This window comes from Saccopteryx bilineata, chromosome 1 (genome assembly GCF_036850765.1).
Source record: "Saccopteryx bilineata isolate mSacBil1 chromosome 1, mSacBil1_pri_phased_curated, whole genome shotgun sequence".
In the NCBI taxonomy this organism is placed as follows: Eukaryota; Metazoa; Chordata; class Mammalia; order Chiroptera; family Emballonuridae; genus Saccopteryx; species Saccopteryx bilineata.
Genome location: NC_089490.1, coordinates 316652093 through 316667466, shown reverse-complemented (window position 1 = coordinate 316667466; position 15374 = coordinate 316652093). Strand labels below are relative to the sequence as shown.

The window sequence follows — 15374 nt, the reverse complement described above, 5'->3', positions numbered from 1 at the left end:
AAGACAGGGAGTGAGAAGCTCAGTAGTTGCTTTCACTTAATTTGTGCATTGATTGCTTCTTGTAAGTTGACCTCGGGCTCAAGCTGAGCCAGCATCTCCTTGTTCAAGCCAGGGACTTTGAACTTTTTTTATACTAGTGACCTTTGGGCTCAAACTGGTGACTTTTGAGATCATGTGCATGATTTCCTGCTCAAGCTAGTGGCCCCATGCCTGCACTCATAGCCAGTGACCTCAGGGTTTCAAACTAGCAACTTCACTGTTCTGGGTTGATTTCTTTATCCACTGTGCCACCACTGGTCAGGTTGAAAAGGTTTTTCTTCTTGTTTTTTTATTTTGTTTTGTTTTAATCAATTTTGAAAGTCAGAAATCTAGGAGACCTAATCACAGTTTTATCAGGTCACTTAAATATCTTATTCATAAGACAGAAACAGTTATTTTTGTTTAGTTTTTCTGTCAAAGGAAAAAAATTAATAAAATTTGTCATTTTACTCACTAGTAAGTCATTTTTCTATTTCTTTTATTCTGAAAAAAAGTATAAAATTAACAAAATTTGTGGTTTGTGAATTACTTGTACTTCTTAACGTGGTCAGCATTAAGTAAATAGTTACAACAGTGTTTTGTTTTGTTTTGTTTTGTTTTGTTTTGTTTTGTTTTCTGAAGCTGGAAACGGGGAGAGACTGTCAGACAGACTCCCGCATGCTCCCGACCGGGATCCACCCGGCACGCCCACCAGGGGCGACGCTCTGCCCACCAGGGCGCGATGCTCTACCCCTCCGGGGCATCGCTCTTCTGTGACCAGAGCCACTCCAGCTCCTGGGGCAGAGGCCAAGGAGCCATCCCCAGCGCCCGGGCCATCCTTGCTCCAATGGAGCCTTGGCTGCGGGAGGGGGAGAGACAGAGAGGAAGGAGGGGGGGAGTGGAGAAGCAAAGGGGCGCTTCTCCTGTGTGCCCTGGGCGGGAATCGAACCCGGGTCCCCCGCACGCCAGGCCAATGCTCTACCGCTGAGCCAACCGGCCAGGGCACAACAGTGGTTTTTATCCTTTATGTTATTTGTGTGATATACATATTATGTTGATTGACTTGAGGGTACTGAACCATTCTGTATCCCCAGAATAAATTCCATTAATGATGGTGTATGATCTTGTATTGTTGCATTTGGTTTGCTAATATTTTGTTTAGGATTTTTCTCATGGATATTGACCTGTAATTTTCTTTTTTTGTGGTTTATTGTCTGGTTTTGTTATCAGGGTAATTCTGGCTTAGTAAAAGGTGTTTAGAAACTTTCCCTCCTCTTCAATTTTTTATTAAATTTTCTTTGAATGTTTGGTAGAATTCACTGGTGGAGCTTCTGGTCCGAGATTTTTGTTGGGAAGTTTTTGTTTGATGATTTAATCTCATTAATAGTAATAGCTCTAGTCAAAATTTTAATTACCTTTTGATTTAGTGTTGGAAGATTGTATGTTTCTTACGTTTTTTAGGAATTTCTTTTTTCTAGGTTGTCCCATTTGTTGGCATATAATTGTACACAGTAGTCTGATCCTTTGTATTTCTGTGGTATCAGCTCTAACTTCTCTCATTTTTTATTTTATTTGAGCCCTCTCTCTTTTATCCTTGGTTAACCTCTTTAAAGGTGTGTCATGTTTTAAAACTGTTTATAAAGAACCAGCTCTTAGTTTCATTGACCTTTTCTACTGTATTTTTAGTCTCTATTACATTTATTTTTTGCTCAGATCTTTACTATTTTTTTCCTTCCTTCTTTTAATTTTGTTCTTTTGTTTTCTAGTTCCTTTAGGTGTAATGTTAAATTGTTTATTTAAAAATGATTTTTTTATGTTGGCCTATATTGCTGTGAACTTTTCTCTCAGTATTCTTTTAGCTGCACCCCATAGATTTTGGTATGTTATATTTCTGTTTTCATTTGTCTCTAAGTATTTTTTAATTTTCCCTTTGACTTGATATCCTTTTGACTTCTTTGATATCCCTTTGATTGTTTAGTAGCATGTATTCATTTTACTTGCTTTCATCTTGTAATTGTTTCTAGTTTATTCCATTGTGGTTAGAAAGGATTAGTGCTTGATATGTTTTTAGTTTTCTTAAATTTATTGAGACTTGTTTTGTGGTCCAATGTTCTCTATCTGGAGAATGTTCCCTTTGTACTTGAGAAGAATGGGTGTTCTGCTGCTTTATGATGGAATGTTCTGTGTGTATATATTGTATGTATTGAGTCCACCTGATTTAATGTGTCATTAAGGGCAATGTTTCCTAAGTAATTTTCTGCCTTGATAATCTATTCATTAATGTAAATGTGTGTTAAAGTCCCATCTTATTGTTGTATGCTTCGGATTTCTACCTTTGGATCTGTTTATATTTGATTTATGTATTTTGAAGTTCCTAAATTGGGTGCATATATCTTTATAAGTATGACATATTCTTGATTGATTGACTCCTTTTATCATTATATAATACCCACCTTTGTCTTCTATTACAGTTTTTGTTCTAAAATCTGTTTTATCCTATATTAACATAGCTACTCCAGCTTTTCTTTCACTTCTATTTGCATGGAATATCTTTTTCCATCTCTCCACTTTCAGGTTGTATGTATCCTTACTTCTGAAGTGAGTTGCTTGTTGACACCATATGGATGTGACTTCCTTTGTATTCTATCCATTCAGCCATGTTTTGGCCATTTACATTTCAAATAATCACTGATAAGTATGTATTTAATGCTATTTTGTTAACTGTTTTTTCTTTTTTAGTTCTTCTCTTTTTCTTTCTCATAGTTTTCTTTCCTCTGTGTTTTGATGGCTTTCTTTTGTGTTATATTTGGATTCCTTTCTCATTTAATTTTTTTGTTTTAACTATATTTTCTCCTTTTGGTTACCGTGAGGTTCATATATAGATATAAATACTATGTAAAGAGCAATTTGTTTTAAGTTGATAGCAACTTAAATTTGAACATATTCCAGTGCCTTTCCTCTATACTTCCACGTCCCCTTCCCCATGCATTATATTCTTGTGATACCATTTCTATCTTTTTATTTTGTGTATTCCTTAACTAATTATTATCATTTTTGTTAATTTTATGACTTTTTTGTTTTAACTTTCTGGTTTGTTTTATGTTATTCACTACTTGTATCATATAGTTACCTTTTTCCAGTGAGATTTCTATTTTTATATGTTTTATTATATGTTTTCTTATTTTTAGTGAGTGCATTTTTTTTTAGCTCCAAGTTCCTGTACATTTCTCACATGGCTGGTTTAGTGGTAATGGAGTGTTTTAGCTTCTGCTTATCTGGAAATCTCTTCATCTTCCCTTTCATTCTGAATGACAACTTCGCTAGTTTTAAATTTGGGGGTAGAAATTATTTCTTTTAGTAATTTGAATATCTCATGCCATTTCTTATGGCCTGTAAAGTTTCTGCTGGAAATTGGCTGATTCATTAGCAGTTTCACTTATATGTAAATGATATTTTTTGCTGCTGCTTGTAACCATTTTTCTAGTAAACTGCTTAGGTCAGAATGGGTAATAAGACTTGTATTATTTCTGAGGATCAAAGGTTATAGCCCTAAATTCTTGTTAAACCCCAGAGCATGAAGAAACTAGAGCATTTTCTACCTACGTTTTTACATGTCAAAATGGATAAAGCCCAAACTTGAAAACATCTCTAGTACCCTGAAGAGATGTACTAGCTCCTGAAGAGATTTTGTTTACACATCAAAGTTGATTAGAATTCCAGCCCATTATTTTCCTAGAACATTGTCTTTGACAGATGAGAACCGCTGCCTCCTTCCTCTGCATAAAGAGAGAATAGCCCCTTCTCCGGACCTTGGATAGACTGCCCTTGTAGTGAGTCTGGCCACTTACGTGGGATGATCAATCTGGTTCTCATCTGGTCACACCAAAGGTGTAGGGATAGCATTTATTTTATATTCAGGTAATTAATAATCTGTCTCTAATCCAGAATACCTTGTATTCACATTCAGGATGAGATTAAAAACCCAGCACTAGTTGTTTGAGTAATTACTCCTTACTTTCTTCTCAAGTCAGTGTTGTATTTGTATATATTTAAGAAGATGCTTTTTATTTTATTCAGCATATTTAGTTGTGTTTGGCAGTATCCTAAAAACAGAAGCTGAAATTCTCTATTTGCTATTTTAAGCAATTATAAAATAAGCTATGTGTCTCTCTTAAGTGATTATGCTTCATTTGTAGACTTTTTTTCTGTTAAGTTATGATATTATGCAGTATTGGACGTTTAAAAATGTTTTTCTTACTCAATCTGTGCACTGACTATTGCAATGCTGACTGCTCCTTTCAGCCTTACTGTGATGAACCAGTTTCCCCAGTATAGAAGAGTTGGGCTTTTATCAGACTATAAACAGTGCGTGCACTTGTGCTGTTTTATTGTCTTTTTATGAATCAGTCATACACATAAGCATGCCAAATGCATATTATTGTCATGAAAAAATATACAATATTTGTTGGGAGAACATGGAGGAAAAAAGGTAAAAATATTCACTGTTGCTTCATTTTGAACAAAACATCTTCCTATCATTTGCTCAAAACAAGCAATTTTCAACCGGTGTGTCACAAGAATTTTTAAAATGCAATACCTGACTATTAAGTCAGGGGCACTGACCTCTTTTCCCTTAGATTGCCAAGTAAGTAAAAATGACAACAGCCAACACAAAAATAGCCATCTTGTATGAATGATTCAAAAATATACCTATTTTTTTTTATCAGAGCAGCAAAAAATATATTTTTGTGTGTGCTCCAGAATTTTAGTAATTAATTTGGTGGGCTATGAGATGATAAAGGTTGTTGAAAATTGCTGCTCTAAACAGACATAAATTCTAAAATTCTGACATCCTTGTTTTCACAATACACTCTTCTCTCTTTTTTATATTGCTGAAATCATTAACATGTAACAAAATAATTTCATATGGAAATTTGTGATGTGCCTGGAACATAGTCAGTTCTTGAGAATGTTAGTCACTGTGGTTTGCGTTAGGTCTCTTAAGGTGCGATTGTGTTTTTAATCTATTATTCTACTAAGCTACCTCTTCTATGATAACTTCACAGAATAGCAGAATCATTCCTCTGGCCAAGTTATGGAACAGATAGCCTATTAAATAATACACTTTCCTAGAAATAAATGTAGTCTTATTAATACACAATTTTTTATTTGCCATTTTGTTTTATAAACCCAAGGTATATGTGAATAATGGCTTTCTATTAAAGAAACAAGAGATACAGACAAAGCTAAAGTTTCTCACGACTGTGTGTATGAGTCGTGCACCTCTCTCTCTGGGGGTAACTACTGGGTTTGGTGTTAATCAATAATATAATATTTTAAATAAAAGCTATGATATTCTCAAGGCAAATAATATTAGCAAATAATGTCCATTTAAAGCAAAACCTTTCTATTCATTTTCTAGCTTGCTCTGGATTTTTCTTTTAGAAAGATGTTAATAGCTTCCAATATCGGCTTTGGTTCATCAACTCAAAATACCCCTCCTCTGTCTCTCACAGCCTTGGCGTTCCTTCTCTACTGGTCACCAAAACTATTTTAGTTCTTTAGCATTTCTGATTCAAACAGTTTATTGGGTAACTAACACATACCTATGCTGTTAACCTCTGCTTTAAATAAAATAATACCTTTAATTAGATCTAAACCAAGTGAAATGAGTGCTAAAACATGACTGCTTTGGTTGTTTTTGGTCCACATAATAATTTGGTATGAAAAGGAATAGTTATTACCAGGTTAAGAAATCTAAGCTTGGGTTTTTTGCTAATAACTGGCTTTGGGACAATAAAACAAAAAAATAATGCATCCAGCTATCCTGGGGAGTGGGTTTCCAGAAGTTCTATATAGATCTTTCAACTCTTTGAACTCAACAAACTCATCGTACTATTTTCTTTTCTTTTTTAATTCCCTTCTCTGCCCTCTCTTTCCTATAGTCTTGTCAGAAATCCACTTCTAGATAGACATAATTTAATGCAGGTATGTCAAATTTTTTACCATTCTGATTATGAATGCTTGTGACAGGAGTCTGTTGAACTTAAACTAATCAGGACTTTTTAGATTCCAAGTAATGAAAAACCCAGTTCAGACTGGCTTAGGTCGAAAAAGAGAAATTATGGCTCATACAACTAAAGGTGTTAAATTGGTTTCGTCACAGCTTGTTCTAAGGAACTTAAAAGGATGCAACCAGAACCTAGTAATATTCTACACGTTTGATATAGAATTATTCTGTATATTCTGAGAGATATGAATTATTGAAACTATGACCTGCTCTTCTATGTGTTGGCACTATTTTTCATATAGACTTTCTCTTTCTTGTGACAAATGACCGCAAAATTCTATTGCATTTTGTTATCGCTATTTGGTTATGTGCTCTAATAATTGCTACGGTCAGAAAAATTAAATATCCTCATCAGTTCAGCTCTAAATTATATACATACTAATTTCTGGAATTGGGTTGAGTTAACTCCACCTAAACAATATGGACTAAGAATTAGGAAAGACTGTTTCTGCACCAGAGAGGTATTAGAAATAGATTGTACAACAGCAGCAGAGTTGAGTAGAGACCTCATGGACCACGAAGCCTAACATAGTTACTGTCTACATTTTTACAGAAAAACGTGCTAAACTCTGATCCAGTTATTGCTTGAATTTTTTTGTTATTGTTGACCAAATTATTTCTGAGACAGAACTATTTTCTAAAAGGTCTTATTATTTAAAATATATATATATATATAACTACTTCCATATTTTATTCATTTTACTTGTCTAAAATAGCCCCCCACTTAAAAAAACTATTTCAGTTAAAACACAAAAATTCTGGACTCTCACCTCAGTTGCACCAAATTAGACTAGTTTTTCTTGTCTAAAAGCTATTCCTTGCATAAAAGATAAATTTTAAAATATCCTATAACCTTTTCCTCCAGCAGCTTCATAATCAGATGAGATGAACTTTGAAATGTCAAAGCCATGCTTCACAGGTACATGATTCAGTCAATTGTACTTACTCATTAAAAATTAAAAAGAAAGATTTTCTTATATAATCAATTGAATAAAGCTATGACTGTCCTGCCTGTTAGTTTCACCAAAAATCATGCAGATTAGACATAATTTATCCCTGTGAGAACGAAAGTTCATGTACTTCTTCGTGCCTCCTGACCATACAGAATACAATCGATTTATTTTAAAAATGTGTAAGACAACATTAAAAAAGGCAATTGTATGTTCTTCTTGTTTCCATAAATTGATTATCAAGCAAACATGATTTTACATTAATAAAACTGTAACTGGAACTAATTTTATTTTTTGCTAAAACCTCACTTCCACGGGTCCACGAGCATGAAAAAAACTCACTATGTAACAGGTTAAATATGGTGATTTTATCTGTATTTGAATTATAAATAATACTGAATTTGATATTTTTGTCTTAAAATTACATAACTAACATATTATTACTGTTATAACTCACTATGCTTCATCCTTTTAGAATATATAAAAATCTACATTTATTATATAGTTAGGGTCATTTTACATTGTTTTTATTAAAATTTTGTGAAGGTCTATAGAAAGTAGATTATGTTATAAAAATATTACAATATACTTTGCTATCTTCTGCTATTTTATTTTTCCAACTTGTAAAATTTTTACAGGTAATACTACAGTTTGCCTTATTATTTTTCATTTTTTCTTTATAATTGTTGTCACCTTTCATTAATAATTCACTTTTTGAGACTCAAATGTATTCTGGTTTTTACTCTGTTCTGTTGTTATTGCTGAACTAACTTACAGCCTCTACTTGATAGTCTCTAGACCTCGGCACAAGAGAAATGTAAAGCCCAGTGGGAGCCGTATATGCAATTTTTTTTATATTTATTTATTCATTTTAGAGAAGAGAGAGAGAGACAGAGAGAAAGGGGAGGGGGGAGAGCATGAAGCATCAACTCCCATATGTGCCTTGACCAGGCAAGCCCAGGGTTTCGAACTGGCGACCTCAGCATTCCAGGTCGATGTTTTATCCACTGCGCCACCACAGATCAGGCCATATGTGCAATTTTAAATATCCCTCTTAACCACTTTTAAATAAATACAAAGGATGAGGTGAAGGTAATTTTAATATTTTTTATTTAACCTGATATATCCTGAGTGTTAGCATTTCAATATGTAATTAATATAAAATATTTGATATTTTAACCCCCTTTTTTCTTACTGACTTTGAAATTCAGCTTGTGTTTTACACTTGTTACACATCTCTGGACCGTAGTGCTTACTTGAACTCTGTTTCAATTTTAAGTATACTTGATCTTTGCTTTCTTCAATATACATTTTTTATAAGTTCAGTACTTTCCTTGGATTGTAGATAATAGAATCTTGCTTGAATAATCTAAGATTGGGTGTTCTTGTTCTATAAAGTAACAGTGCAGACATTACAAATTACCCACATCAACTTAAAAAATAGATAAAAAACCAAAAAAATATTTTAGATAAACTAGGTTATTATTTGCTAGTCTTGCTTATTTTAAGATTAATAAATATTTAAATACCTCGTCTTCACTTCCAGGGATGTTGTTTTAATATAAGGAATTATAGAAATTTTAGAACCAAATTTCATATCAGCTTTATTATTTAGTTGATTTAAGTTGGACATGTGTAAAGCATTTATTGCCTGCTCTGATTCAAATAATTTCAATCTAAGGGGTAATCTAATTAATTTTGATACTGTACTTTTATCTCTTTTAGATTCAGTTTTGAGTTTACCACCAATTATTTACATTAGTGTGTACATTTATGTATATTTGTGTGTGTCTCAAAAGTGATTTCAGCAGCATTAATATTTTAAATATAGCAGTAATAGAAATAAATGTAAATGCCTGAATTTGAGCACATAGCCCAAAAATTGACCTTCACAAATGATCTTATGCCAGTAAAGTTTACTTAAGGATGATTTATTTAATGACAATAGCTATATTAGATCATCATATTATTAAATGATTTATTATGCCAAATAGATAAAAAAGAGACAGTGCTCTCGTAGACCATGTGAATGTGATGACTATCAGAACAAAGAGAAGGGATTCTTCACTAGGATTATAATCATTATAGAGAAAATTAGGATAATGGATAGTAGGTAAGAAAACAAGACTTCCCAAGTATGTCTCTTGGCAGTTCTTTGACAGTTTTAGAAACCCATTAAAGATGATTTTTCCCCCTTTCAACCATTGTTCAGAAACAACTATGATTTTGTTAGGTTTTCGGTTTTTTTTGAGAAACCCTAGAAATTCCATGTATCAGAGTTTCTGCTAATGTATAGATATAATAATAAATACTAATATATACTGGTCTTGAGTATAAGATATTTAGTGTAGTTACAGTATACACAGGGGTGAGTAAAAGTAGGTTTACAGTTATAATACAAACAAATAATACAATAATTAATAATAATACATGAATAAACTCTCTCATACTCATAACCATAAGCCTACTTTTGCATCACCCTGTATACACGTAATTTCAAATTAAATGTCCATTTACATTTTATTTCAAAGTCATTATTGCTCCCTTTATAGTAGTAGTTGAGTGGTAGTTGGGCTCTTTTACTCTCTTTGCATTGGCTCATAGAGTGCCATTCTTTTCACTTTACCTGCTGTATTGACTACTGCTTCTCTGTACAGTCCTCCCCTCAATTCCCACTCCCTTACCACTTAAATATTGGTACACTTCAGAATTTCTTTCCTGTGTACTTACAGATTTCATAAATTTGTCCAGTCATAAAGCAAGAGTATTTCAAAACAGGTTAGAAGAACAGAAAGTTTTAAAAACTTTTGAAATACTTTAATATATCAGATTTATGTTACTTTTCAATAAATATGACATGATACATTATTCTTTTAGAATTCAAACCTGATTCATCAGAAAGTGTCTCCTCCTAATGATCGACAAGGATCTCCAATATTCTCATTCATCATTCTTGAGCAATTTAATGCCATCCGCTTAGTACAGAGCGTTCATCAGTCTCTTGCTGCTCTCAGCAAAGTCATCAGAGGAACTACCTTATTGAGTTCAGAAGTACAGAAATTGGCAAGTGCTTTATTAAACCAAAAGGTAAGCCAATACTAAATATATGTGTTTTTCTTTCATTATTTTATGTGACTCTTCTATCATGAATACATTTGTCAGAAGTCTTATAGTTAATAATAAAAGAAAGCCCAAGTTGAACTAGCTTAATCCATATTAGAATTAATTGGCTGATGTAACCTAAAAATCTAAGGAGCTAGCATAAGTCAGCTTACTGAAGGAGCTCAACAGTTTCATTTGGATGTCAGCTTGTATTATATCATATATCTGCCTGTCTAGTCATAGTGCGTGTGCGTGTGCGTGTATGTGTGCGTGTGTGTGTGTGTGTGTGTGTGTCCTCCATGTTGATTTCACTTTGGGGCAAGTCCTTTTTACATGATTTATACTAGCAACCCAAGTCTTACATCCTTTGGGCTCTAAGTGAACATAAAGAACATATGTTTCCTTGTAACTTAAGCAAGAATTTTGGGATTACTTTGATCCAAACTGCTTGGCTTATTTTATGGCTAGTTACATACGAATGCTATGGGTACGGTGTGCACACATTTCATTAGCTAGGGTTTCAGCCAAGTGCGTCCCCCAGGAGCTGAGGATGACTTCAGCTCCATCTGGAACATATACTACAAGAAAGGGAGAGAATCGTTGCCCAACAGAAAGAGTACTTTAGCAAAAGACAAAAGGAAATCACCACATCTGCTGGATTCTTAGACCATTTTAAATGATAGTAAAATTTATATATTTCAGATCTATTGGATCTGAAAATCTATATAGTAGATTGACTTTAGCTATTTGGAGAACATAGACTGTACAGACTTGGCATCTGGAAAAGATTTCACTAGGGCTCTCTAGGACTCGAGAAATAAAATGTTGGTTGTGGGTTTTTGTTTTTCCTTTTTACTGCTGTGTACTTCCCTATAGAGAAACCTCTGATAGTCAACCTAAAAGTCTTCTCTATTCAAATATATAAACTAGAGGTTTCCTAGAACTTTCTATATCTTCTCATTAATATAAAAAAGTATTCTTTCTTAGTTTGGGCTGCTATAACAAAGTGCCATAAATAAGAGGGCTTAAACAACAAGTTTATTTCTCCCAGTTCTGGAGGCTGAGAAATCCAGCATCAGGTTGCTAGTAGATGTATGACCTGTGAGGCCCACATCCTGGTTTGCTGATGGCCATCTTCTTGCTGTGTGTGTCCGCACACCGCAGAGAGAAGTGGGTAGCGCACTAATCTCATCACAAGAGCTCCACCCTTAGGGCCTAATTGCCTTCCAAAAACCTCATTTCCAAATATTATTATATTGGTGATTAAGGCTTCAACATATGAATTTGTGAATGCAGAAACTTTCAGTCCATAACAATATGCAATTCATTTTCAAATATACAAAGAGACCTACTCTAACAACCCTATGTTCCTTTTTCTTTACCTTGAAATCTCAGCTTTTCATGTTTTTTCTTTGTGTACATATTATCCAATATTATTGCTATTAAACAAGAATGATTATAAAAAATACTATAGAATTATATTGTACTATAAATTATAACTAATTTTTTAAAATTTGAAGTAGGCATATTATCGTTCATGAAAGCTCCTTGACACAATGAAGAAACCAGTGGGAAAGCATTCTGAGAACTTTGAATAACTTTACATTAGTTCATTTAACCACCACAAAACTACTGGATGGTACTACTGTTATCCCAATTTTACTGTGAGAAACATGAGGACGAGGGGGTTTAAGTAACTTAATCAGACACAGAGAATTGTTGTGGAATCCGTGTTTGAACCAGGGCAGGTTTGGTTGCTATGATAAATGTAAATTATTTTAATTTATATCAAAAAGACAAGAGCACATTTCTTTTAAATGAACTCTATGTTTTATAAGGGTAAAATGTATGGTATAGAATAATTTAAGAGAATAACAATAATATTATATAAGGACATGACTTGTGTGGGAGAGAACAGTAAGCCCAGTGGGACTGGAATACAATGAAGTGAATTAAAATTAAAGTTAGATCAGATTTTGAATTATTTAAAGCCAAAGAAACTAGTTCGGGTTAAATGCTGTAGGCAATGAGGATGTTTTTATGTAGAAATATTGAAGCAAAATAGCTACAAATGTGGGCTCGAAAATAGGGCTGCCTGTTTGAATCCTATTCTACTACTTCTAGCTGTGTGACTTTGGCCAGGTCACTTAAACATCTTTAAGCTTTACTTTTCTCACTTACAAATTAGAATAGTAAAGGCACCTACCTCATTGGATTGCTGTGAGAGTTAAATGAAGTCATGGGTAAAGTGTTTGGCACATAACCACCACCCTATCTATAACTGTTAGTTGTTTTTATTATTGTTATTTTAGGAGAATTTTATTATGTAAATAACAGCTCTTAAGCATTTGTCTTGTATCATTGTTCAAAATGATTTTAAAGATGTAGGGATACCATGTAGGTTACTTTCCGTTCATCTCAAGAGGTGGTTAGGGCATGGAATAGAGTAGTTCATGAGGCTTTTGTATGATATTAATGAGGAATATAAAAGGTAATTGTAAAGCCTGCTTTTTTTTTTTTGCCTCTACTGTTAACTATCTGGGGGTCTTTAGCATAAACGATTGAAAAAAATAAATTATTTTCTATGATTTTGATGTAATGTGTTTTATATGAGATCATATTGAAAAAATGAACAAAGAATAAATGGGCTTTGTTATAGGAAATACTTTTCTTCATTAAGCAAAAGCATATTTTAGAAAAAGGTCGTAGATGTTTAATTATTTATAACATTTTCTCTCTCCCCTTCATACTTTAAGTATTTCCATATTTGGCATAGCAAAAGGATCTGATGACTTATTTCTCAATTAAAATGTGTTTATGTAAGATGTAGACAATCTCATTATTAATGTATTACATTACATACTATATATTATACTTTGAATTGAGAAATGCAGCCTCTGATATATCCCCATTTTTGAAACATTTTCATAATGTGCATGAACATGAATTTGTTAAGTTTATTGAAGGATGAAAAATGTGTTTTTGCAAAGCCTGTTTAAATTATATCACAGATAGTGTCTTTGGAAATATTTTACGTTGTTTGGTGAAATTCTAATGAGAATAGGCTTTCAGTAAGACGGTGTCAGTAAAATAGTTTGACATTTACTATCTAATGAGTTTTACCAAAGATTATGAATACAGTATTGTTCTATTTATTTCAGGGTAAAAATTTAATGTTTTATTACATTTGAATGTGACAAGTTCTGTATTATGTGATATGATTTAATGTAATTTAGGAAATAATTCAGTACCTGGTATTTTCTCTACTGTATCTAACATGTTTGGAGGAGGACTTTCCTAGAGAGAATTATGACTTATTTTCTGGTGATTGGAGGGAGGAGCTTCTGGTGATTGGAGGGAGGAGCTGTGGAGGAAGTTATAAGGGGAATAAATGTTGATGGATGAAGACTTGACTTGGGGGAATAAACACACAATGCGGTGTGCAGAGATGTGTTGTAGAATTGGGAACCTAAAACCTGTATAATTATGTTAAGCAGTATCACCCCAATAAATTTATTTTATAAAAAGAAATAAGGCATTGAAGTCCCCTCTCACCACTTCTATTCAGTATTCTACTGAAGTCTAGCTAGTGGAACAACTTAAAAAGAAAAGTCATACAAATGGAAAGGAAAAAGGAAACCTACTTTTATTGCATAGGATATGATTATCTATAAAATCTTAAAGAATCTAGAGACAGTAAGAAATTTAAAATTTAGTAAGATTATGGGGATAAGGTAAATATGTAAAAAATGTTTATTCTGAAAATAAACTATTAAAAAATGAAATTAAAAGTGCCATTTGCCATAGTATCAGAAAGTTGATGTGTCTTAGGATAAAATTGATAAAAGATATATAAAACTTTTCTACACACTGAAAATGACAAAGCATTCACAAGTGAAATTAAAGAAAATCTAAATAAATGGAAAGATGCACTGAAAGATATATTCATGGATCAGGGACCCAATGTTGTTAAGATATTATTTCTTTCCAAGTTGATTTAAGGATTCAACACAATCCCAAACAAAACCTCTGCAGAATTTTTTGTAGGGATTGACAGCTTGATTCTAATGTTTTGTTTTGTGTTATTTTTGCAAAAGTGTAAAAGGCTAATTTAGTCTAAATGATTTTGAATAAGAAACTCATGGACACGGATAACAGAGTAGTGATTGCCAGAGTGGGGGTCAGGGGTGGAGGCAGTATAGGGGGATAAATAGTGATGGTTAAAGATGACGTGGTGGGGGGTGAACACGAAATACGGTGTACAGAGATATGCTGTAGAGTTGGGTAGCTGAAACCTGTAGAATTAAGTTAACCAGTGTCACCCCAATAAATTCAATTAAAAAAAATAAAATCTGAAGTCTTACTTTTTCTCATTTTAAGACTTATTATGAAGATATATAATCAAAGCAGTGTGATATTGGCATAAAGATAGATATGCAGCTCAATGAAACACAATAAAGAGTCCATAAATAGACCTACAGATATATGATTAATTGGTTTTCACCAAATGTGAAATATTCTAATTGCCAAATGTACTAAGGCAATTTCATGAAAGAAAAATCTTTTTAACAAATGTTACTGGGATAATTGAATAGCCAAAACTCCCACTTAAAAAATATATATTAGCCTGCACCTGTATTCAAACATAAACAAAAATTATCCCCAAATTAATCACATAATGAGATGGAAAAATAAGCCACAGACTTAGGAGAAAAGATTTGCAAAACATATATCTAGAACATGTATCTAGAAATAATTTTTAAATCATGTCAATAATGAGAAGACAAACATCCCAGTTTTAAAAATGCAAAAAAGACTTGAGTAAACATTTAAGCAAGATGATATATGATGGCAAAGAAGCAAATGAAAAATGCTTGGTGTAGTTAGTTATTAGGGAAATGAAAATTAAAATCACAATAATACTGATATAGAAGTAGTAAATACTGGTTTAAAACATTTTTAGCATCCAAAATAAAATTAAGAAAGTAATTCTATTTAAATAGCATGGAAAGGGTCTGACCTGTGGTGGCGCAGTGGGATAAAGCGTCGACCTGAAAGTGCTGAGGTCGCCGGTTCGAAACCTTGGGCTTGCCTGGTCAAGGCACATATGGGAGTTGATGCTTCCAGCTCCTCCCCCTTCTCTCTCTCTCTCTCTCTCTCTCTCTCTCTCCCCCTCCCTCCCTCCCTCCCTCTTCTCTCTAAAATGAATAAATAAATAAAGAAAATTGATAAAA

The 15374-nt window shown here is 33.1% G+C and overlaps 1 protein-coding gene across 4 annotated transcripts in view; it reads left to right on the top strand.

Moving 5' to 3' along the window:
- DYNC2H1 (dynein cytoplasmic 2 heavy chain 1) overlaps positions 1–15374 on the top strand; it is a 328872-nt gene that overhangs the window by 257648 nt on the left and 55850 nt on the right. For all 4 annotated transcript variants that reach the window (XM_066247664.1, XM_066247663.1, XM_066247662.1 and 1 more), the window contains one exon: positions 9916–10125. In XM_066247664.1, the coding sequence (XP_066103761.1) occupies positions 9916–10125 (210 nt within the window). The remainder of the gene's footprint in view (positions 1–9915; positions 10126–15374) is intronic.